The sequence below is a fragment of the Hesperophylax consimilis genome, unplaced genomic scaffold, assembly GCF_061612785.1.
Source record: "Hesperophylax consimilis isolate HC1 unplaced genomic scaffold, BYU_Hcon_1.0 scaffold_34, whole genome shotgun sequence".
NCBI lineage: Eukaryota > Metazoa > Arthropoda > Insecta > Trichoptera > Limnephilidae > Hesperophylax > Hesperophylax consimilis.
This window is the reverse complement of record NW_028301264.1, coordinates 1,995,148-2,019,017: the sequence shown is the minus strand read 5'-3', so window position 1 is coordinate 2,019,017 and position 23,870 is coordinate 1,995,148. Positions and strand designations below refer to the sequence as shown.

The 23,870-nt window shown below is 39.8% G+C and overlaps 2 protein-coding genes across 2 annotated transcripts in view; both read right to left on the bottom strand.

The window, feature by feature from the left end:
• Nucleotides 1-2,688: 2,688 nt before the first annotated feature.
• LOC149409174 (proto-oncogene tyrosine-protein kinase ROS-like) overlaps nt 2,689-23,870 on the bottom strand; it is a 264,442-nt gene continuing 243,260 nt past the window's right edge. Inside the window, exons 30-31 of the mRNA XM_089650093.1 lie at nt 12,575-12,769; nt 2,689-3,003 (exon numbers count right to left, since the gene is read on the bottom strand). Of these exons, the coding sequence (XP_089506219.1) occupies nt 2,959-3,003; nt 12,575-12,769 (240 nt within the window). The 3' untranslated portion in view covers nt 2,689-2,958. The remainder of the gene's footprint in view (nt 3,004-12,574; nt 12,770-23,870) is intronic.
• LOC149409186 (uncharacterized) lies at nt 13,243-23,249 on the bottom strand. Its single transcript, XM_089650083.1, has 3 exons — nt 23,199-23,249; nt 21,655-22,682; nt 13,243-14,119 (listed from the first exon to the last, which is right to left on the bottom strand). The coding sequence occupies exons 2-3, from the start codon at nt 22,569-22,571 to the stop codon at nt 13,243-13,245; spliced, it is 1,794 nt and encodes a 597-aa protein (XP_089506209.1). The 5' UTR covers nt 22,572-22,682; nt 23,199-23,249.

Below are 23,870 nucleotides of genomic sequence, written 5' to 3'. Positions count from 1 at the left end.
GTAGAGCAGTACATTTTTCTCATTCATGGGGTCCCACAAACATTTGTTTGCGACAATGGCAAACAATTTATATCTAATGAATTTAAAAAATTGCTATCTGATTATAATGTTCCGGCACCTTTCTATAATGCTTACTACACGCCACAAAATAACGTCGTAGAACGTTATAACCAAACGATAGGTACTACACTGTCTATTTTGACCGAGTCCGACCAACGTAATTGGTCTAGGTTTCTGCCACAAATACAGTCAGCACTTAACAATACGGTTAACTTCGCGACAGGTTACACACCTTTTTTTTTAATGCACGGGCGTGAACAAATAATTGATGGCAATTTTCATAAAAATTTGATCTCTAGCGGTGCGAATTCGAATTTAGAGGAATCAAGAGATAGTTTTGCTAAGAAATTAGAGGACTTGGCTCCGATTTACAATAAAGTTTCGGAGGCCTTGTTGCAGGCTTATAGGAAAAATGCTCAACATTATAATTTACGTAGGAAGTCGGTAAATTATGAAGTTGGAGATGTGGTGTGGAGGAAAAATTTTGTCCAATCGAGTGGACCCAATTTCTTTTCGCACAAATTGGCTCCGAGGTTTGTGCGAAACGTTATCAAAAACAAAGTTTCTAATTTAGTGTATACCCTTGCAGACATGCAAGGCAAGGTAGTAGGAAATTTTCATGTTAAGGACATAGTTCGTTTAGATTAAGTTTAGTTTAGTATATCATAGGAAGCCAATGAAATAGTGTAAAGGACTACCAACCCTTCATGCTGCTTCATTCCCTTCTTTATGTGTTTGTTCCGGTCACGTGTTCTGGAGTTTGGTACCTTCAGGACTTGTGCTTGGAATAAACGCAACATTCTAGTGTACTGATGATAGATTTCATTTTTTTTATCCTCGTTGGACTAGAATAGGAACATCTTCACAAAAGATGTTTCTCTGATCCTAGTGATCAGTGGCGCCCATTAATTTAGTTTAGGTATTAATTCTTTATTATCATTTAAACTTTACTAAGATTTATTCTTATTTACGTTTTGAGTAATTTTCATTTTAAATGAGACGATTCGTCTTCTTACTGTTGTGAGCTTAGTAGTGCGACGCACACGCGCACACACACATTGGTACGTTCCGTCAGCATAATGGACATAAGTTTGGTTGTCATTATCCTTTGGTCTGAACCCTTCTTCCACAAGTTCATTGGAGTTTTCTTATACTTTTGTCAAGTATCGAAGTTTTATTAGTATCCAAAGAGTCTCCAGGGGACTTGGAAAGAAGGATTCTTATTTTTTTTGTGTGTGAAAGAATTGAGCAATTTTTCATACACAAGATTATGTGATTTCTATTTTAATTGTTCAATGTACTAGTTTTATGATTAAATATATTTAGTTTAATATATATATTTTTAAGTCTTAGTTTCTTAAGGAAATTCTCAAATTGTGTTGTTTCAAACAAAGGGAAGTACATACTGCTTTGGCGTACTTACCTATTAAATAATTCCGTCTGGATATTATCGTTTTACCTCTACTACGTAAGAGTGTGTCTTTGTACAGTTTTGTTAGTCATAAGTACAATTTGGTTAGTTATAAGTAATATATGCATAAGTATCTCATTGCTAGTACCAGTGTTATGCTGTAAATTTTGTAGTACAAGTGTCGATCTCTTGAATTGTGCTCGTACACCTCGTAACCTGTGTCAATTTGTAGCAGTCATTTCCTGCCCGCTACAGAGCATTAGCATTATTCACTGCCCATCTCTATTTACAACTTGGCATCTATGGCAACTCTGGACAACGGGAGACGGGGCTCGCAAGCTAGACGCGCACCTCGACAATTTAGTATTTATTTGGCCGCGGTTCCGGGACGTCGTGAAACACCGGGAAGACAAGAACCTCTCCATGAGCAAACACGATTACGTACAAGGATGACGACACCGTTTTGTGGATTTACCTTTGGTCATCCTTGTCTCTTCATTTAAATTACAGCAATGCATAAACGCATCGCTTGGCGCCCGTCATTACATTCTTCAGGTTAGTTATTATAAATGCCACCCAATTGTCGCTTTCAATGCAATATTTAAAATTAGCAATCGTGCTTTCTTCCTTCGGATGTAGCACACGCCTGAGATAAATGTCACTAAATATAGAGTTCTCATGTTATTTAAAGGTTGATGAAGTGTTGTAGAAATAAATGTTGTGTCATGGAATTCATTTCCCTTATCTTTTATTTAATACACTGTTGTTACATACATTCCTGAGGCACTCATGCCCTTCACCTTTTATAATATTGTTTCAACACCGCCCAATGTGGCAATAATCCTCTTACAATGGCGCACCACGTGGTTTAACCCGATTGGCATTTAATTTTACTTTTTTCGGTCTCGTTGGCATTGAGAGTTGACAATAATTTTTGCAGGTGGCATTTTTTTTAACTAGCTTGATGAAGGTAATTTTTATGTCGGCTCATGGGGGTCTCTCTGTTTCGCGACGTTCCGGCCGCATTTCTTATAATATTTTGATATAACCATAATTATACAATAATTATTTTAAAATTAATTTTTGGCCGTGAATACTCTGCGGGACTGGTGGGTGTCCCGTATATTTTATTTTATTATTGTTGTAATGTTGTTCCAGACTCCCACATCTGAAATTATAGTATTGGTGTATGTCCATTTCTGAACTTTTGTCCATTAGATGTGTAGGTACGAATAATTTTACACCCATTTTTCCTCTTTTGGGAATTTTACTTTTTATTATTGCCGTCTTCGGACGTGATTAATGTTGCCTTGTTGTTCTTTTTTTTCCAATTAATCTTTAGGTACATCTAGTCACAATGCCTGATACAAGGAGTCAAGTAAAAGAATCCGCCATGTCTTCCGTCAAGGTTGCAGACATTATTGTTCCCACATCTCCGTTGGTTCCACTGCATTTATGGAATATCAAGTACGATGGCACTACTTGCATTAGGAAGTTTCTTGAACGTGTTGAAGAACTCGCCCTGTCTCGCTCTGTAAGTAAGCACAATCTTTTTTTAGGCGCGTTTGAACTTTTTGATGGGATTGCCCTTGATTGGCTGAGGGTCAATCGCTCCCTTTTCGAATCCTGGGATGACCTTGTGGGAGGCCTCAAGGAGGAATATGAAATTCTCGATTATGACCGTAGACTCCTTGCACAGTTGAGGTCAACTATGCAAGCACCTAATGATTCACTTGGTACCTTTATCACTAATGTTCTCATCCTAAATAAAAGATTAAACAAGAAATTGCCTGATGTAGAAATTTTGGAAATTCTCCAGTGCAATATGCTTCCCAGATATATTCAGAAACTTGCATTAAACTCCATTCCGGACATAACTACCCTAAAAAGATTGGGCAAACTAATTGAATTGGCAGACAGTCGTTCTGACCAGAGGAAAGGTTCAAAGTCCCCTCAAACCCCTTCAACTGCCAGCGTAAAGGCGCCACCAAATACAAATGCTCCTTCTAAACCTAATTCTTTCAGGCATGTGAATTCTTCTCATAAAAACATGTCTTTCAAACGTTATAACGTGAATTCCAGGGAGGAGATTCATTGCTTCCGCTGTGGATGTCCAGGCGTTAAGACTCCTGACTGCACTTGCGTTAGGTCAAAAAACGCGAGAGCCGGACGTTAGCTGTGCCGCTGGCGGAAGACGTCTCCACCAGTATCACTGCTCTCGATCCGGCGTGGCAAGAATGGCTTTCAGTAGTCAGGAATTTTTACAGAAATTTAGGAGCATCAGGTTACGGAGGGAGGGCTGACAGGGACGGCCGTCCTTTCGTATCCTTTTCTACACTCGGAACTGTTTTTTCTGGCCTGTTGGACTCAGGCTCACATGTTTCTATTCTCGGTAACAATTTTCATTTAAAACTTTTAAAACTTGGTGCCAGGTTGGCTAAGCTCAATAATTCATTTTCTTTAACCTCTGCGACGGGTCATTCCGTTTGCTGTAACTTGAAAATCTCGCTTCCTATAACATGTAATAATGTTGTTAAAGAGTTTATTTTTGTTGTCATGCCAGATATAAAGACGGATGTTATTCTCGGTATTGATTTTTGGAAATCTTTTAACATTTGTCCGGATATTTCTAAGTTTATGAATACGAAGGTAGTAAAATCTGCTCCTCGGGTTACTTCTGAAGTCAGAGGTATTGTGGACAAACATCACTTATCCAAACATCAACAAAATTTACTTGATAATGTAGTTAAAGATTATACAGTAAAACTCGCTTAAGAAGTTCCCACTTAAGAAGTTTTCACGCTTAAGAAGTTTTGATTTTTGGTCCCTTGAAAATTCCATACAAAAAACACGATTTTTTCCCACATAAGAAGTTTTAGAGCTAAAACTGCTTCCCGCTTAAGAGGTTTTAGAAATCCGGCGGTAAAATCAACACAAACGAAATATTGTGTCGCAAAATATCTAAAATGAACCTTTTTCCAAGTCATAAATTGAAAGACGTTGACTGAAACCCATACCTAGTACCTGAGACCATAAAACCCTTTGTCGGCCGCCGGGTCGTAAGCCGTAACCTGCCGTAACCAATAAATAAACCAAATACCCCGTCTCCTAATCCCCTAACTAGGTAAAATAGCAATGGAACGAATAAACAATGCGGAATTATGTAACAAATATGCAAGCGTCTTTAAGGCCGAAATAACATGAAAGATTATATTAAACTCAACCTTAATGACAACGTGGGCTAGATCTACATTTGACGCCTCCTTCAATAATCTTCCCTTTGATAATGAACATAGAGATGTTTCGTAATATTATTGTATAAAATTTTTATTTCATCGAATTTGTAAAACACGAAAAACTTTTGATAATCTATCGGATCACGGTTAATACGGAATATTTCACCTTTAAATACATAACAACATGATTATATGGCGGGGGAGATGGTAAAATATGCATTATAATTACGTTTTTTTCATTCAAACATCAAAAATTGCCGTGCATCATGTTTCATCTGACATTTGTCGTAAATTAAGTTTGAAGGTTAGGAAATACTATTTTTTTTTTGACCGCTTGGATCATATGAGCTTGTTTTCACAACAATTTAACGTAGGTAGACAAAGGAATGACGTATGCCCCGGACTCGAGTTATTAAATGGCTAAAATTGAATCCCACTTAAGAAGTTTTTTTTTCCCGGTCCCTTGGAAAACTTCTTAAGAGAGTTTCACTGTATTTCAATTTCTGGGGACAAACTTGGTCGTACGCATTTAGAGGAACATGTCATAGACACTGGTAATAGTATACCTGTAAAACAGCGTTACTATCCGATTTCACCTCACCTGCTCCCGGTTGTACACAAGGAACTTGATAGAATGTTGGAGATGGGCGTCGTTGAACCGAGCAGTAGTGCTTGGAACAGTCCCATCTTACTAGTACCAAAGAAAAATGGCACTTACCGCCTTTGCTTGGATTCCAGACGAATTAATTCGATCTCTAAGAGGGACGCTTTTCCGTTACCATACATTTCAAATATTTTAGACAGCTTGGGGGGAGCTCGTTTTCTATCCACTATTGATCTAAAAGATGCTTTTTATCAAATTCCACTAGAACATAGTTCAAGGGAAAAAACGGCTTTTACTATTCCTAAAAGGGGTCTTTTTCAATTTACTTCTATGCCTTTCGGTCTTCATGGAGCCAGTTCGAGAATGATGCGGCTCATGAGTAAAATCTTTGGCCCAGAATTTGATGGTAAAGTTTTCTTTTATTTAGACGATATTATTGTAATTTCCAGTACTTTTGAAGAGCATTTAGCATTACTTAAACTTGTAAAACGTAAACTGTTCGAGGCGGGTCTCACGATTAACATTGAAAAGTCAGTATTCTGTAGAGAATCGCTTAAATATCTCGGTTATGTCATAGATAGTAATGGTCTGAGAACTGACCCAGACAAAGTAAAGGCTGTGGTTGATTTTCCGGTACCTACCTCACAAAAGAGTCTGAGACGTTTCATTGGTATTATATCATGGTACAAGCGTTTTATTTTAAATTTTTCTATTATTGCTGCTCCGTTACACAACTTAACCAAAAAATAGTTCATTGGTAAAAAATTTTCTTGGAATAATCAAGCGCAGGCGGCGTTCTCTAAATTAAAGGAAACTCTTGTCGCGGCTCCGGTTTTAGCATGCCCAGATTTTAATAAACCGTTTACTATTTCTTGTGATGCATCAAACGAAGGTTTAGGCGCAGTACTCTCTCAATTAGATGATCAAAACAGGGAACACCCTATTTCCTTCATTAGTAGATCGTTATCGGCTCAGGAAAGGAACCACTCTACTACTGAGAAAGAACTTAATGCGTTAATTTTTGCTTTGGAGAAATTCAGGGGCTACATTGAAGGGTCACCCATCCCTGTAAAAGTAATTACGGATCATTATAGTCTGAAGTGGCTAGTAAACTTAAAATCACCTTCGGGAAGATTAGCTCGGTGGGCTGTCAGATTGCAGCAATTTAACTTTATTATTGAACACAGGAAAGGGAAGGAAAATGTTGTGCCAGATGCTTTATCTCGCGATCCTTTAGTTATTTCATCAATTGTTCAATCTCCCATTATTAGTACTGATCGGTGGTACAATAAAATGTGTCGTGACGTTTTAGCTAAACCTGAGTTATTTTCGAAGTGGAAACTTGTAGAGGGAGTTTTATATAAGCATGTGCAGAGTATGGAAGCCCTGCATAAGCCTAATGATTGGAAGGAAGTTGTTCCTAAGGATCAAAGACAAGAGTTGATTGCGTTACATCACGTACCTCCTACATCTGCCCATTTTGGGATTATGAAAACTCTGAATAGGATTTGTTTGAAATTTTACTGGCCTAGAATGTCCTCAGACGTAAGGAAATTTGTATCTAAATGTCACACTTGTTTAGGACAGAAAAGTTCAAATCAGGCTGCACCCGGTCTTATGGGAGATCCTAAGTTGGTCCAGCGTCCTTGGCAGGTTATCTCGACAGATTTATTGGGACCTCTTCCCAGCTCCTACAAGAAAGGTTATAAATATCTATTAGTTGTCGCTGATTTCTTCACTAAATTTACAAAAAATTTTCCGCTGAGAAGTGCGAATGGGAAAAATGTCTCTGCTATTATAGAGGATGAAATTTTCCTAAAATTTGGCGTTCCTGATTGCATCATCGCAGACAATGGTCCCCAATACATTTCGAAAGAATTGAAACATTTAGTTGACAGATATCATGTACGTCACATGTTTTTTAACTGTAGATATCATCCACAGAATAATCCTGTAGAGAGAATTAACAGAGTTTTAGTTACAGCCTTAAGTTCGTACGTGGGAACGGATCATCGAACTTGGGCAAATCATTTACCTGAAATAGAGCTTGCTATTAACACTGCTGTACATGAGGTAACGGGTTACACCCCTTTCTTTTTAAATTTTGGCAGGGAAGCCATTATTTCAGGCAAAGATTACAAATCACCTGATTTTTCTTCGGAAGATTTAACATTCTCGAAACGTGACACATGGGCTCAAGATGTTTCTGAGCTTAATGACATTTTCTGCCAAGTTAGGACGTGTTTACGTCAATCCTACGAACGGAATAAGGTTCACTATGACCTTCGTAGAAGGAATGTGGAATTCAAAGTTGGTGACATTGTTTGGAGACGCTCTTTCGTGTTGTCCGATGCTTCTAAGCATTTCTCCGCCAAACTTGCTCCAAAATTTTTAAGAAGCAAAATTATTGATAAGGTCTCGGCCGTCGTTTACAAACTGGCAGATATGAAAGGAAAGCCTATTGGAACATTCCATATTAAAGATTTAATTAGGGCAGAAAATTAATTGTTTTTTATTATTATTTACAAAGGGAAAAGTGAACGGGTTTCTGGTACCTACACTGATCACGTGGGTATAGGAAACTTATTTCCTTTTTGTTACCTTGTTGATTGTAATGGTTTTCTTTTCCCTGGAGAATTCCATTCCGCCTTTCAACCTGCTTTGTATGTTACTATGTCGTCATTTCTAATGATTATTACGTATCTATTGTTAATTGTGTTTTGTCTGGAAATTGTCATACACATCTATTTCTCTTATGAGGATCCGCTCTCTTCGTTATGTTTATTGTTTACCGCTATTTTCTCAGCATCATTGATTAAGATGTGCTTGTTTGGCGCTCTACCTTACTTATTAAGTTGTCATGTCTTGTTGAATGACCTTATCATAAGCTTATGAGCTTCGTGCTTTTGTTTTCACACATTAGCATACTAGCTCCTCGGTTGTGTTTCAGTATGTTGAAGGAAATATACCTTCTATATAGATGCTGTCATTTCAGCACTTATTTGGGATAGTTGTTGTGGGGTTATAATGGCTTAGGCTCTTTAGCACATGATAGCCCTCATCAGGCTTACAATTAAGATATTTTTGTTGATTTTTTTATGAAAATTTCAATATCAATAGTCGGTAAGCCATTATCACATTCACAGGTTTATGGTGGTTGGTTCTGTAATGGGTTTTATGTTTTACATATTTAATCATAGTGCATGTCCTTACATTTTTCTTCGTAATTTGATTCCTTCCCTGCTTTTCCAGAGCTCGGAAAAGTATGGAATGAATCAGGTGTTCTGTCAATTGTTCATCGGTATTCTTCAGCCACCCACTGGTTCACTTGGTGACGGAAGAATATGTGTATGAATATGAAATTATTTATTAAATTAATTTTCGAGATAATTTCTACAAACTATCGGTACACTGTTGTATAATAATTCCAAGAAGATTTATTATTGTTCATTAAATACATTACTGCCATCTATGTCGAGATGAGCTAACTATTACCTACTGATCTTCAGTTTGGTTTAATCTCTGGATGCTTTTATCAATTTTTCACTGGAATGTTGTTTGTCATTTTTCGTGGAGATTTAATTACAAATAAAATTACTTCATAGGGAATTTTAAAATAATTTCTAGCTGTCACGTAGACACTTTGGGTGGTTTTGACTTGTCATATAGTTAGGCATTGTTCATTTAAGCTATTCACAACTCTGTTGCAAATTTTGCTCAACCTTTTTTAAGATTGTTTTTAAGCTATTACTATTAAATCTTTGTGTTTAGAACAATGATTCTTTTATATACATTATTTCTTCGATAAGGGCCTGCCATTTTACTCAATATTTCTTTTTATTTATTTCAACGGTGACCAAGGGTTGAGTAGGTGTAGACTTCTTCAATCTTCAAGGAACTTCGCTATACTACGTCAACTGAAGACATCTGGACTACACTCTTCTCTCGTCATCGCCAGAATACGTCAACCAAAGACATCCGGACCGCTCTCTTCTCTCGTCATCTCCATGCGGGGTTTCAACCGCTCCAGACCTTACCGAACCTCAGGGAATATTTGGATTCGGAACTCTGCAATGCCGAAGCCGCTACTACCCGCCTAATCCGCACCATACATTTCTGCTGCTGGAGGGTGCATCAAACTTGTCAGGAGGTGTCAGGCGAACCTCAGACTTATAGCCATAAGTCCTTTGGCTGAGGGGGCATTGTAGCAGTCATTTCCTGCCCGCTACAGAGCATTAGCATTATTCACTGCCCATCTCTATTTACAACTTGGCATCTATGGCAACTCTGGACAACGGGAGACGGGGCTCGCAAGCTAGACGCGCACCTCGACAATTTAGTATTTATTTGGCCGCGGTTCCGGGACGTCGTGAAACACCGGGAAGACAAGAACCTCTCCATGAGCAAACACGATTACGTACAAGGATGACGACACCGTTTTGTGGATTTACCTTTGGTCATCCTTGTCTCTTCATTTAAATTACAGCAATGCATAAACGCATCGCTTGGCGCCCGTCATTACATTCTTCAGGTTAGTTATTATAAATGCCACCCAATTGTCGCTTTCAATGCAATATTTAAAATTAGCAATCGTGCTTTCTTCCTTCGGATGTAGCACACGCCTGAGATAAATGTCACTAAATATAGAGTTCTCATGTTATTTAAAGGTTGATGAAGTGTTGTAGAAATAAATGTTGTGTCATGGAATTCATTTCCCTTATCTTTTATTTAATACACTGTTGTTACATACATTCCTGAGGCACTCATGCCCTTCACCTTTTATAATATTGTTTCAACACCGCCCAATGTGGCAATAATCCTCTTACAAATTATCTAAAGCACATAGTTGAACACCAATTATATTTTGTTTGTCCAAGAAATTTCGACTCTTTGCTTACGTGGTAAGTGAAATTTTTGTTAGAATGCCATCTAGGTTACTTCCTTTGTCATATTTCTTGAGCAAGCAATGTTCATTCGAAGAGAATATGCTGGGTATTTTTTATATGTAAACCCTGATTCAACCACGATAGACAGGTTTATCTTCTGATTGTAAAACCTCATCTAAAATTCTTGGCATTAAATTATGTAAACCCTGCTCTGAACATTTTTTTTACATCAATTTTGTAATTGATTTAGTGAAGATCTCTTAGAGATTTAGTGGATTTTTATTTTGTTAAGTTCTATTGTTTCAAGTTTTTATCTTAGAATGGTAATTTTGATTTATATAAACATAGGGAGAGAAAGAGAGTTTAGGTAGTTACTTTATTTATTTTCTGTTAAAAATATATATGTGTTTTTGTTTTCTTCTTCAAAGAATAAAGTGGGAGCTTCAGTTCTCCATACTCACTGGTGTCTCAGAGAGATTATCTCTCGATAAGTGAGTAAGTGTTTGCGAATCTCATATTAGAGATATAAAAGTGAAGGTACAATCCTCATGTAAATATTAATAATAATAACGGTTGTGCAACACCAATCTGCGAATTGGTTTTCTCTTTTCGTTTTCTTGGTTTATAACTTGTTTAGTTTTATGGTTTTCTGTAAAAGCTTATTTATTTCTACTAGCTTTGTCTTTTATGTACATGTCCGGGAAAGAAAGGTATTTGCGTGATTTTTTTTGTTTTGGTAATTTTACTTCACTTCGCGGCGTAAAATTTCCGGGGGTTGCGGGGAATTGTAACGTCAAAGAATTGTGCAAGTTTGGATTGCCACGGTAGTGCCTGATTATTGTTTTGTTGAGAGTTTTTCGGGTGGCTGCCCTGCGATCGGTTTGAGGGGCGAGCAAAAATTACGCGGGTAGGTAGATTGGGAACAATACGCGAGACGACGATTCCGCGGTGCGCGTGGCGTTTGGCGAGAAAAAATGGAGATTGAAATTTTGAGAAAAAGATCGCGCGGATACCTTGAACTTATCCTTTGGAGACTTTCCGTTTAAATTTACAAAACACATAACCAACGTTTCGACTCCTGTGTGAGATCGGCCTGTGCTTGTTCGAGTGTTGTGGCTTGAAGAGATGAAAATATACAATCGGTTATTTGGATTAAAAAATGGTTTTATTTGTGAAGCGTAATTCCTTGGAGACTACACTGGATTACCAAGCATGCTGTCGAGGTGACACAAAGATGAATCATCATTGTTCCGTTAAACGTTCAATGGATGCTGTTTAATTGAGGATGGCCTCGCGCACTCCATCAGACGAATCTCTACCCGGCGCAACCTGCTCACCGCTGGCGGAATCTCAAAACACCTTCAGACGTGACAACATGATCAAGGTTCTTCAATGCTTTTACACATTATGTCTTCTTGCCTTAGCCCCATAATAGCCCTGGTGATTGACAAGGGTCCATGCTCATCAGACGCTCATCAGACGTAACATCAGACGCGACAGCAGTACTGCCTCCTATTGAACACGGAAAAGGAAATACGCCACCGGGCGCGCGGGTGGAGGGGTGCATTGCCTGTCGGGTGTCAGCCGTAATGATATCTTACCAAATTCATATATTTAGATAGGCAATTCAATTTTATTTTGAACCTTTTTTTAAGTTTTGTGCAAATTTATATTTTAAATAAAATATTTAGCAATACGATGAGGCGTATACTTTTGTTGCCTGTTCACTGAACGAGCGAACGTTAGGACGAGCCGCGACGCTTCCAAGATACGTGTAAGAAATTCGTTCCACACTATTTCGAGGACCCAAGACCTCCAAAAACTATAGACCACTAAATCGAGGACCTTCCGAGATCCGTGTATTTTACGTATGTGTAATCCTGAATACGTGGACAGGCCTCGGATATGGGAAGTCCTCAGTTACCGGCTGTGTATTCCGGTTTTTTGAGGACCGTTTTCTAGGTGCTTACCGGGTGTATGATGAAACCGATTAGACAGCAATGATCACGATTAACTTGAGTATACGTATAAGTGTAGAATACATGTCTACTTTATATAATATAACAGGACCTCGAATTCGGGTAGCCAGTTGAAATCCTCGAAATCGGGATTGGACAAACAAGGGTGTGTGTGTGTGTGTAATGTATGTGTGAGTGTTTGTTTGTGTGTGTGTCTGTATGTATGCGCATTGAACAGTTTAAATTATTGACATGATGCTACGTTTGAATTTGGGCAGTGAATCCGAAAAAATGTTTTGACAAATATTATTTAGAGTATGACGAGCTCGGTTAATTGTCGAATTACATGCTGCATTTGTTTTATAATTATGCGTGTGGAATAGCACTGTATGTAATAATAACAATATTAGTTTTCTCACCAGCAGAGGTCTCCGGGTGCGCAGGTACCCCAGCAGATCCCCTGCCTCCATCAGCTCCATGATGATGAAGTGGGGGTCGTTGTCCAGACACACTCCCAGCAGGCTGAGGATGTGTTTGTGCCGGAAGTTGGACATGAGCTGGGCCTCCTGCAGGAACTCGGATTTCTCCTGGTCGGTGGCGCCCTTGCGGAGTGTCTGGAAACAAAGAAAGGTGATGGATTATTTTTTATTCCGTTAATATCATTGAACATAATAATAAAATAGTTTTACCTACCAATAAAACTTATATTATGTACCTAACCTCATTTAAAACCTTTATTGAGAGAAGCATTCTCAAATTCCCTTTCGCGTGGCACTTTCCCGCTCTTTTTCAGCACCTTGTGTTGGACAAGTGGTCACCAGATGCTACACAAAAGTAAAGCGTCCCCTATGCGACTTTTGTTTACGGCATTCTTTCTCATTAGTTCTCACCAGGCAGTGATTGCCTAGGTTTTAAATGAGGTTAGGTACATAATATAAGTTTTATTGGTAGGTAAAACTATTTTATTATGTAGCCTGAACCGTCATTTAAAACCTTTATTGAGATCTGTTTGTTATCGACTGGTGACCACTAACGCTAATGTGATACTATTATAATACGTCAAAAAATTGGAATACCTACTCACGTGTTACAGTGGGTGGAATAGGGAGGCTACAGACAATGCCCTATTTACCTCTAGGGGAGTGTTAACTTCCCTTCTGTAGAATTTGGCAAAGGTGTCCCGGCTCCTCCAGTTCCCTCGAGCCAGGATGTCATCCAGTCTAAAATTATCCAGCCAGTTAAGTGACGCCACTGCTGCCCGCACACTTCCCGGGGCAGCTGTGATCTTAGCTTCTTCTAGAATTGTTTTGACCCAACGGGCGATGACTGTTCTTGAAGCTGCCTTAACTGTTCCCAATGTAGTGATGAAGAGTTCTGTTAAATTCTGCTTTGTTTCCCTCCGTTCTTTGGAGGTTTCAATCAGTTTCTTAATCCAGTATGCTGGGTCTATATTTGGCTGATTTCCGTTTCTCAACCTCCAACCTGACTGTTGGTATGTAGCAGAGTCTGTTTTGGATCCGAAAACTGGCCATAACGAGACCCCTTCCTCATTTATGGATAGTTTGTCTGGCGAACACTGTAACAAGGTCAGGTCATGCACTCTTCGTCCCGAAGCTAACAAAAGTAAAGTCGCTGCCCTTCTCGAGACTTCAAAGAGACTCAACTTTTTGGGTGGGTTAGCTTCTAACCAGGTCAACACCATTCTGGGATCCCAGATAGGAGGCTTAGATAGTTTAGGATGTCTTAATGCTGCGGCTTTGAGAACTTGTCTGACTAGAGGGTGTGAGCTTAGGTTTCCCTCTTCAGGGCTACTGAAAGTTGTTACTACTGATTTATGGAGTCGAATTGTGCTGGGAGAGAGATTGTCTTCTAAACTAAGATCTGTTAAAAATCTTGCCAGGTTCCTTCCTGTAGGGACATTCGGGTTTACCCCGTGATTTAATGCCCATGGTTGTGCGGAACTCCTTCGTACGCAATTGTGCGGGGGGTTGCGGTATTGCGTATGCGATATAGACTAAGACAAATAAAAACGAATTGAATTGCCTTAGTGTTTTTGAAGAGGAAAATGAGTGGGAAAGGCCAAAGACTTACCCTGGTCTCGTTCTCCTTAAGCCGCTGGTTCTGCTCTCTTATCCGTTTGCATACAATTAACATTAACACTTAACACAAAACAAAAAAAACACAGTGAAATTCACTGCGGCGGGTAAAACCGTTTCACTGGACGATTGTGCTCCAAAATAGTCACGGCCGAGTTCAACATATGCGGGTTTCAATATGACACGAAATGTTCGCGGGTAAGATGCAACGATAACAACTGATAACAATACTCCTTGTCTCTGGGCCCGGATCAAGGAAAGGGGACAAGGGGCAAAGGGGGGTGAAGGGTACACATTTAAGGCTATTCAATTTTAAACCTCACGCGCAACTATCCCCCCCGCCTTGAAAGGGTGCGAAATCACCCCTTTTAAACCGCATTGTCATGGCATTTATCATATAAACAAATTAACATAACCTACAGTTATCCTAAATTTCCTAACCTACATTGACTAAACCTAATGCTACTAGACTACTATTGAGTTGGCAAAGGGTATAGCCGTATTACTGGGCGAATATAAGATCCCAGCACTGTTCTGACACGAGCAACACGAATTACTCCATCTTTTGCGGCGAAAACTTCATCAATAATAGCTAACGGCCAATGTAATGGTGGGGCGTTTTCAGTTCCCACTATTACTACTAAGCCGACCTTTACTGGATTAGTAGGAGTATTCCATTTTGGACGTACTTGCAAAGTATGCAAGTAATCTAATCTCCATCGCTTCCAGAATGATTGAATTAATTTATCGAGTAAATCATGACGCGATAGAAGGTTCACATTATCCTTCTCGATTTCCATGGCGGGCAGGTGTTTTAAGGGAGTTGTCGTTAAGAAGTGAGCTGGCGTTAACGCAAGGGGCTCGGAGGGGTCTGAAGAGAGCGTTCTACACAATGGCCTCGTATTCAGAATGGTTTCTACTTGTGCAAGTACTGTAGTTGCCTCTTCAAACGATAGAATCTGATCTCCTATTACCCGAAAAAGATGAGTCTTCATACTTTTAATATTGGATTCCCAATTTCCTCCTAAGTGGGGTGCTATTGGCGCATTCAAATGCCAGCTTATTCTATTATTGGCCAAAATACTTGCGAATTCTTCACCAAAATGTGAAGATGACGAAAATGCGTGCAATTCATTCAATTTTCTCTTGGCTCCTACAAAGTTAGTTCCGTTGTCTGAGTATAAATTTGACACAGGACCACGCCTAGAAAGAAATCGTTTGAATGCGTTCAGAAAACATTCGGTGCTCAAACTTGATGCCAATTCAAGGTGTATAGCTCTTGTTGTCAAACACACAAATAAACAAATATACGCCTTTTGAGAACGAATTCCACGTCCGCGTGATACAGTTACCCTTAAAGGCCCGGCAAAGTCTATACCCACATGCGTAAATGGTTTTATAGACTGAATGACACGACAATCTCTATGATCCGCCATTAAAGGTGCAATTGTTTTAGGGCGTAGCCGAAAACACGAATTGCATTTATGTACTCGATTTCGAATTAAACTACGGGCTGACAGTATCCAATATTTTTGCCTCAAAATAGACATTAATAATGCGGGACCCGAGTGACAATGAATTTTATGATAATGATCAACCAACAAATTTAAAACGTGATCCTTTCGCGGGAGAACTATGGGGTGCTTTTGATCATAATTTAAATCCGAATTAACTAAACGACCTCCCAACCTTATGATTCCGTCATTCAAGAACAGTCTCAAACGTTGAAATACGGGTTTACACGTCTTTCCTTGTTGTAGATTTATCAATTCCCCGGGAAAGTACGCTCGTTGTATTTCGCGCAATATTTTAAGCTCAACGAACTCTAAATCTGACCCACTTATATATTTTCGATATGGCAACACCTTAAGAAAACGAAATACGTAAACCAAACATCGTAATAATTTATTCCACGAGGAAAAGCGCTTTGACAGGGTAAGAATATCATATTCTTCTAAACCAGAAGTCATTACTAACGAAATAGACTTCTGTTCGGGTAGTTCTGTCACCATAGTAACATCAAATGTGGTAAAAGGCCACCGATCAGGCCTAAATTTCATCCACGGTGGGCCATGAAACCATAGCGGGTGATCTAAAATTTGATTGGGGGTAAGCCCTCGTGACAGACAATCAGCGGGATTATCTGTGCCTGCTATATGATTAAAACAGGTAGCCGATAATTCAGATTGAATTTTAGCAACTCTATTAGCCACGAATGTCCCCCAACGGTGCGGAGAAGACTGAATCCAACAAAGTGCTACAGTGGAATCAGTAAATGCGTATATATTTTCAATTTTCAAGCGTTTTTCTAAGGTTTCTACTACGTTATGCATTAATTTTGCAAGTATTAATGCAGCGCAAAGTTCTAATCGTGCGAGAGAAACAATTTTCACAGGAGAAACCTTCGATTTTGCACAAGCAACATGTACTGAAATTGCTTCATGATTTTGGACATGGAAATACACTATACCTCCATATGCCTTTTCGCTGGCATCTGCGAAACCAACAATGGTTACGATGCTACTGGACGTGATGCCAGTATGACGCGGAATTTGTATTCTATTCAGTGAGGAAAGTTCCTCACAGAATTGCGTCCATATCCTTACAATATCGTCGGGAGGCTCATCATCCCAATCGCATTTGTGTAGCCACAATTGTTTAATTAAAAGCTTGGCATATAAAACGACAGGCGCGATGAAGCCCATAATATCCCATATTTTTGCGACACAAGACAATATATTTCGTTTTGTACAACCTGTTTTAGGTGTAGAAGTGACGAACGAGAATAAATCGGAATTTGGTGACCAGTATAAGCTCAATATTTTATGCATGCTTACTTCATCAAATTCCTTTATCGCTGATAAGCGATGCGAATCTGGAATAGATTCCAGAACATTTTGCGAATTGCTGGTCCACTTGACAAGGTCAAATTGGCCAGTCTTCAATAATGCGATTAACTGAGAGGACGTTTCCTTTGCACCCTCTTCAGTTTCCATACTATATACAAAATCATCCATATATAAAAATTCTTCAATAATTTTCTTAGCCTCAGGAAAAGCTTCTCCTTCATCGGAGGCCAATTGCCTGATAGTGCGTAAAGCTTGAAATGGGCTGGATGTAAGACCAAAACAAACGCGGTTAAACTCATAAGTTTTAATATCTTCGCTGGGCGAGAAGCGATACAAGATTCGTTGATATCTCCGATCACTATCTTTCACTCCTATACACAAAAACATTTTGCGTATATCAGCTGAAAGAGCTATTGGGAATACACGAAAATTCATAATTATATTAAATAAATTTCCCTGTAAATTTTCCCCACTATATAAAATATTATTCAATGACACGGAAGTGCTTGTTTTTGCGCTAGCGTCCAGGACTATTCTCAAACTGGTCGTGATTTTATCCTCTCGTACAACTCCATGGTGCGGAATTATGTATGAAGGCATCTCATTTCCTTCATTTGAAGTGCTGAGAGTCAAATAATCCTTCTCTAAATATTCATTGATAATATTATTATAAGCTTCTCTTAATTTTGGAGAGGCTTCCAATTTACGTTCAAGACATAAAAAACGTTTCTTTGCCATTGCAAATGAATCCCCAAGGGTTGAAACATCCCCTTTAAATGGCAAAGTTACTATATATCTTCCATTTTCAGGATCTCTTGTGGTTGTTCTTTGATATATTTCCTCACATTCACGATCTTCAGGACCTTTAATAGACGGTACGTTTACCTCTTCTAATTCCCAAAATCTTTTGAGACAAATATCATCTGGTTCTTCTAGCATGGCACAACAAGATACGCTAACATTATCCTCAACCCGAGTTGGTGCTGATCCCAAAATAACGTATCCTAGAACTGTTTCTAAAGCATGCAGATTATGCCTCTGAAAAGGGTCTTGAACCCTTTTTGACAACAGGAGATGCGGGAAGAGCTGGGCTCCTAGCAACATGTCAATTTCTCCTGGTTCTCTATATGACTCATCCGCCAACGGTAAGTCATTCAAATATGACAATGAAGGTACATCAACTTTGGCGGTAGGTAAGCGCTCTGTAACTTTATTCACAATCAATGAAGTAATGTTATAATTTATTGCTCGATTGAAACGAGAGTAAATTTCGGTCTGTATGGAGCCTGTAATGGGCTTAGACGATCCTCCAATACCCTTAACGGTGGAACAAGACGGGCGTTGATATTCAAAAAATCCTAATTTTCTACAACAATCCCGAGTAATAAAATTGCTCTGAGATGCGCTGTCCAATAAACACCTAACGAGATGTTAGGTGTTTATGGAAGCAATCTTCCGAACAGGCCTTCCATTGATATGCTTGGTGTAACTATAAGTGACCAGCTCAGGTACGGGGGCTCCATCGAAGCCAGAGTAAAGTTGGCCTCTCAGAAGCTGGGCGTACTGTACAGGGCCCGCAGATATTTTAATAGTACACAACTGCTCACCCTGTACAAATCGCAAGTGCGCCCTACTGTCGAATTTGGCAGCCATCTCTGGTCTGGAGCCCCAAAATACCTGAAAAAAACCCTTGACTCTGTGCAGAAACGGGCGGTCCGTTTGATAGATTCCCCAATCTTAACAAACGGACTGCAATCTTTAGAGCACAGGCGTCAGGTAGGTATGCTGTCCTTGTTCTATCGGTATTACAATGGAAGATGCTCTGAGGAACTAGCGTCATTGATCCCTTCGGCACCGGTGCGTAGTCGGGATACACGCCAAACGCGCGCCCAACATTTGTACACAGTTGACACTTGTCACATGAGAACAAGTCGCTTCTACGATTCGTTCTTAAGTTCAACAGCTCGGCTGTGGAACGAACTGCCGGCCTCTGTGTTTCCTCCCTCCTACAACATGGGACTCTTCAAGACCCATGTTCACTCCTTCCTCTCCACAAAAAGACCCTCCACACAGCATCCCCAAAGATGACATAGGCCCTGAGGGAAATTATTTTCTTCAGGGCCTCCTGTGTGGAGTAAATATAAAAAAAAAAAAAAAAAAAAAAAAAATTCCCTGTGCGTCTATTATTCCCACTCGTGCGGTAGCCAGCAATACAGTACAACGAGTCTTTAGATTATGAGATCGAACAGTTGAAAAAGTACACAAAGCTACATCAGAATTGGAGCAGCCCGATTTTGGATCATTCGATTGATCAGCTTTCTGGTTTTCAATTCTTTGGGCATTTTGAGAGTCTGACTGCCCCTTGTGTGATGCACCCTGTTCTTCAAAATGTAACATTGTATGATGAAACTTGTCATTACACTTATGACAATTTTGATTTGAATTGCAAGCCCTAGCCTTATGTCTATCACTAAGGCATCTAAAACAGAATCCCTTTCTTTTGATAAAATTGAACCGTTCCCTTACAGTCAATTTTTTAAATTCTGAACATTTAAACAAATTTCCATGCGATAAATTATTGCAAAGTAAACATTTAATAGGCTGACGATTTTCCTCACTACCAGCGCTCATATAGGCATGCGTCGATTTTTGTGACCGTTTTGACGTTTCACTTTTATTTTCCACCGATTTTCTTGAAGAACCGGTTCTTTGCAAGATCTTAACTTGTTCCCGAACAAATTTCACCAAGTCTTCAAACGAGGGGAATTCATTTTCCCTATTGTATGTTTCGAATCCTTTCACCGAGTCCATATCAAGTTTTTTCAATGCAATGTGTAAGAAAATAAAGTCACACAAATTATCTAAATTTACATTTTTAACGGCTGCCACAGCTGACGCAAAATGATCAATGAAGGATTCCAGATTATTAATATTTGCAACAGCAAAGGATTTAAAATCCAAAATTTGATCGATGTATGCAGAAGATATTACTCTTTTGTCGTTATATTTATCGATCAACGAGTTAAAAATAATTTCGTAATTTTCCGGCGATAAAATGATCCCGGCGAACGTTGATTTAACACGGTTACTAATTTTTCCCAACAAATAATATAACTTTTCTGAATTCGAAAGTGTATCGTTATTGTGTACGGTGTTAATAAAACTTGAATAAAATATGGGCCAATTTTTTATTTCCCCATCGAAATATGCCAATTCAATCGGTGGGAGTTTTACACTACATTTTTTCTGTTTACTAACCACCCGCGAAGTGTTTTCCCGATTTAATGATACTTTTCTTTTGATATGTCCGTACATATCGTCGAACTTGAACCATCTTTCAAAATCAGGTTCAAAGTTTGAATCGATTTCCAAATTTAATATATTTATTTGTTGAGATATGTCCTCATACTTACTTCTAGTCAAGTCTAGAGTTTCAACTAACGAAAGAAACTCTAGAATACTCAAGTCGGAAATTTTATTTGATAGTTCAAATAACTTAGTAAGACGTGCATCTAACGCATCTCGCTGAGCCGTCAGTAATCTCAACTTTTTTTCTTTAGTGGCCATTATGTATTTAGCAATAAATAATTAACCCAAATAATTAATTATAATTTAAATAACGCTATAATTTAATTAACGCTAGCGTAATTGATCAAAGTAAACAATTCTTCTGATATGTGTTTCCAAATTAAACTCAATAACAACTGAATATTATTATTCTGTTTACTATCTATTGTTAGCGGTCGTTAATACATACCTACGTACTTAACGCTAGCGAAGTATGTACTCGTATTATTAGAATTCAGTATTGAATACAAGTACCTACTTACACAATACGATTCCTTGCGTTAAACCAGGTACCTACATACACGATTAAATTATTGTCAACCTATAATTTGCCACGAGGAATTAAATGTAATTCGTTTTTAATATAACTATTTGACGGACTAAATTTTAACCCATTTATAATGCAAATGCCATGATTTTGGTACAAATAATGATTATAGATTGCAATTGCGAACGAAAGTAATACAATATAATCCGGCTCGAAGGACCAATTTGATGGTTGTGCGGAACTCCTTCGTACGCAATTGTGCGGGGGGTTGCGGTATTGCGTATGCGATATAGACTAAGACAAATAAAAATGAATTGAATTGCCTTAGTGTTTTTGAAGAGGAAAATGAGTGGGAAAGGCCAAAGACTTACCCTGGTCTCGTTCTCCTTAAGCCGCTGGTTCTGCTCTCTTATCCGTTTGCATACAATTAACATTAACACTTAACACAAAACAAAAAAACACAGTGAAATTCACTGCGGCGGGTAAAACCGTTTCACTGGACGATTGTGCTCCAAAATAGTCACGGCCGAGTTCAACATATGCGGGTTTCAATATGACACGAAATGTTCGCGGGTAAGATGCAACGATAACAACTGATAACAATACTCCTTGTCTCTGGGCCCGGATCAAGGAAAGGGGACAAGGGGCAAAGGGGGGTGAAGGGTACACATTTAAGGCTATTCAATTTTAAACCTCACGCGCAACTAGCCCACTTTTGCCACCTAAGCCATGCCGGTTTATATGTTTTAAGTGTGGATTCTCTCCAACCTGACTTTAAAAATTCTTTCTGTTTGTCCGACCAATCTGTTAATGACTGACTCCACCCCGGCACTTCCACACTTCCAAAATAAAATCCTCTACTTGTGGAGGAGGTTTCAAGGTTCTGGTGTACTATCAGCACTTCTGTCAGGTTCATTATGGTGAAAGGAGGGCTCGTCGCTCGACTTTTCAAGTCTGGTCTCCAGAATACTTTCTTCCATCTCGGGGCTACAATCAGGTATAGGCCCTTGGCCCGGTTGAGGTGTGCGAGAACTCTCGGCATGAGGCACAGAGGGGGGAACACCCAAGCTAGAGGGAAATCCCACTCTCGAGTCCAAGCGTTGACAAAACTTGCCTCTTTGTCGAATACATTTAGGGACACATAATCTTCTACAACGTGAGCTGTCTCCGATGCAAACAGGTCTATAGTTGGTCTCCCCCATTTTGCAAAAATCAATTTTGTTGCTGCTGGTAAAAGATGCCACTCCGGAGGTTCGCGTTTTCTGGAGAGTTGATCTGCCACCTCGTTGAACCTTCCTGGTAGGTAGTGGGCAGACAGTGAAATGCGATACGTGTCTGTCATCTGAAGGACTTGACGAGTCGCTTCGAGCAATGTCTTGGATCGTGTGCCGCCTTCGTTGCGAAGGTACGCGACCACCGATTTGTTGTCTGACTGGATCAGGAGACCCGAGTCTGACAGCTCTGGCCCGTGAGGAGTAAGTGCTGCCAGCACGGCGAGCATTTCCTTGACATTGCTGTGGAGAGGTTGCTGTGTTTGGGACCAAGCTCTACTCAATCTGAGGTCGTCTAGCTGCGCACCCCATCCCCAGTCCGAGGCGTCGGTCGTGAGGGTGTGACGAATCACTGCTTGATGCATTGGTGACCACGTCTGCAGGGACCTGCTCCACCATCTCAGCTCCTCTATCGCTGTTCGAGGAATGGGATGGAGTCGTCTCGGTTTGAATGCAGGCAGCTTGCGACTGGCACACTGTAACATGCGAAGGTTAAGCCTGCCTCTATGAATGGCGAAACTAGCAAAATGGAGGGTACCCAAGAGGCTCTGGGCCTGCTCAAGTGACCACCTTCCTAGATTAATGTATTGTTTCAGTAAATTTGTTATTTTCTAGGCTAGTCCAAAAGGCAAACATGTCATTTGAAGCAGTTCTCCATTAAAAATCAGTCTCAAAAAACGGCGATGATTCTCATGAATTGGAAGATGAAAGTAGGCTTGAGAAAGGTCCACTTTAACCATCCAGTCGCCTGGTTGAATAAATGTTGCAACCTTATTAACATTAATAAGTCTGAATTTGCTAATAGCTAAGAAATTGTTCAAACGACGAAGGTTGAAGACCGGCCTAAATGACCCGTCTTGCTTCGGTATGAGAAACATCCGTGACAGAAAGGAAGGCGATATTGAAGCTGATTCCAATATCTTTTCCTTTTTCATTTTGTTTATTTGTCGTGTCATTTCGTCTGTGATTTGAGTTTTATAAGTTGAGCTTACCGTGTCTGCCACTATACTTAGAGGGGGTTTCTGCCGAAAGGGTAGCTTGTACCCTCGCAAAATGGTTAGCAGTGTTGGTGGTGCTTCTAATTCTTCCCATTTGCTTATAAAGTGCTGCAATTGCCCCCCCTGAAACGCCTTCTCCGGATAGTCATAGCCTATCCTTGTTGCCAAAATTCCTTCTTGGTTTGGCTGGTCCCCTCCTGTCTGCACCTCTTGCATCTTGATTAGATCGCCCTCCGCGGGGGGCTTTGTTGTCTCGGAAGGGCTTGTTGTCCCGAAACGTCCTGCTTTCCCGAAAGGGCCTGCTCTCACGAAAAGGCTTCCTCACTGGCACTTTCTTGGGCATCTGCGAGCTGGTTGATGGCTGAGGGTCGAAGCTTGAATGTGGGAAGCATTTATCAAGTCCTCCCATCCGCTGAATCTGGGATTCTAGCTTCATTGGTTCAAAAAGATAACCCGCTGCTGGAGGAATATTTTTGACTGCCTCCCGTACGTAGCGGCTCTTTATCTCGTTAAGGATTGCGTCCCATACGATGCTGATCGCATTTGCTCTCCTTCCACAGACCATCTGCAGGACATCTTTGGTCACTGTCTGATATTGCGTATCCGGGGCAAATAGCGACTCCACTTTCTTGAAGAGGGAACCTGCTGACAATTCCTTGCCTTCCT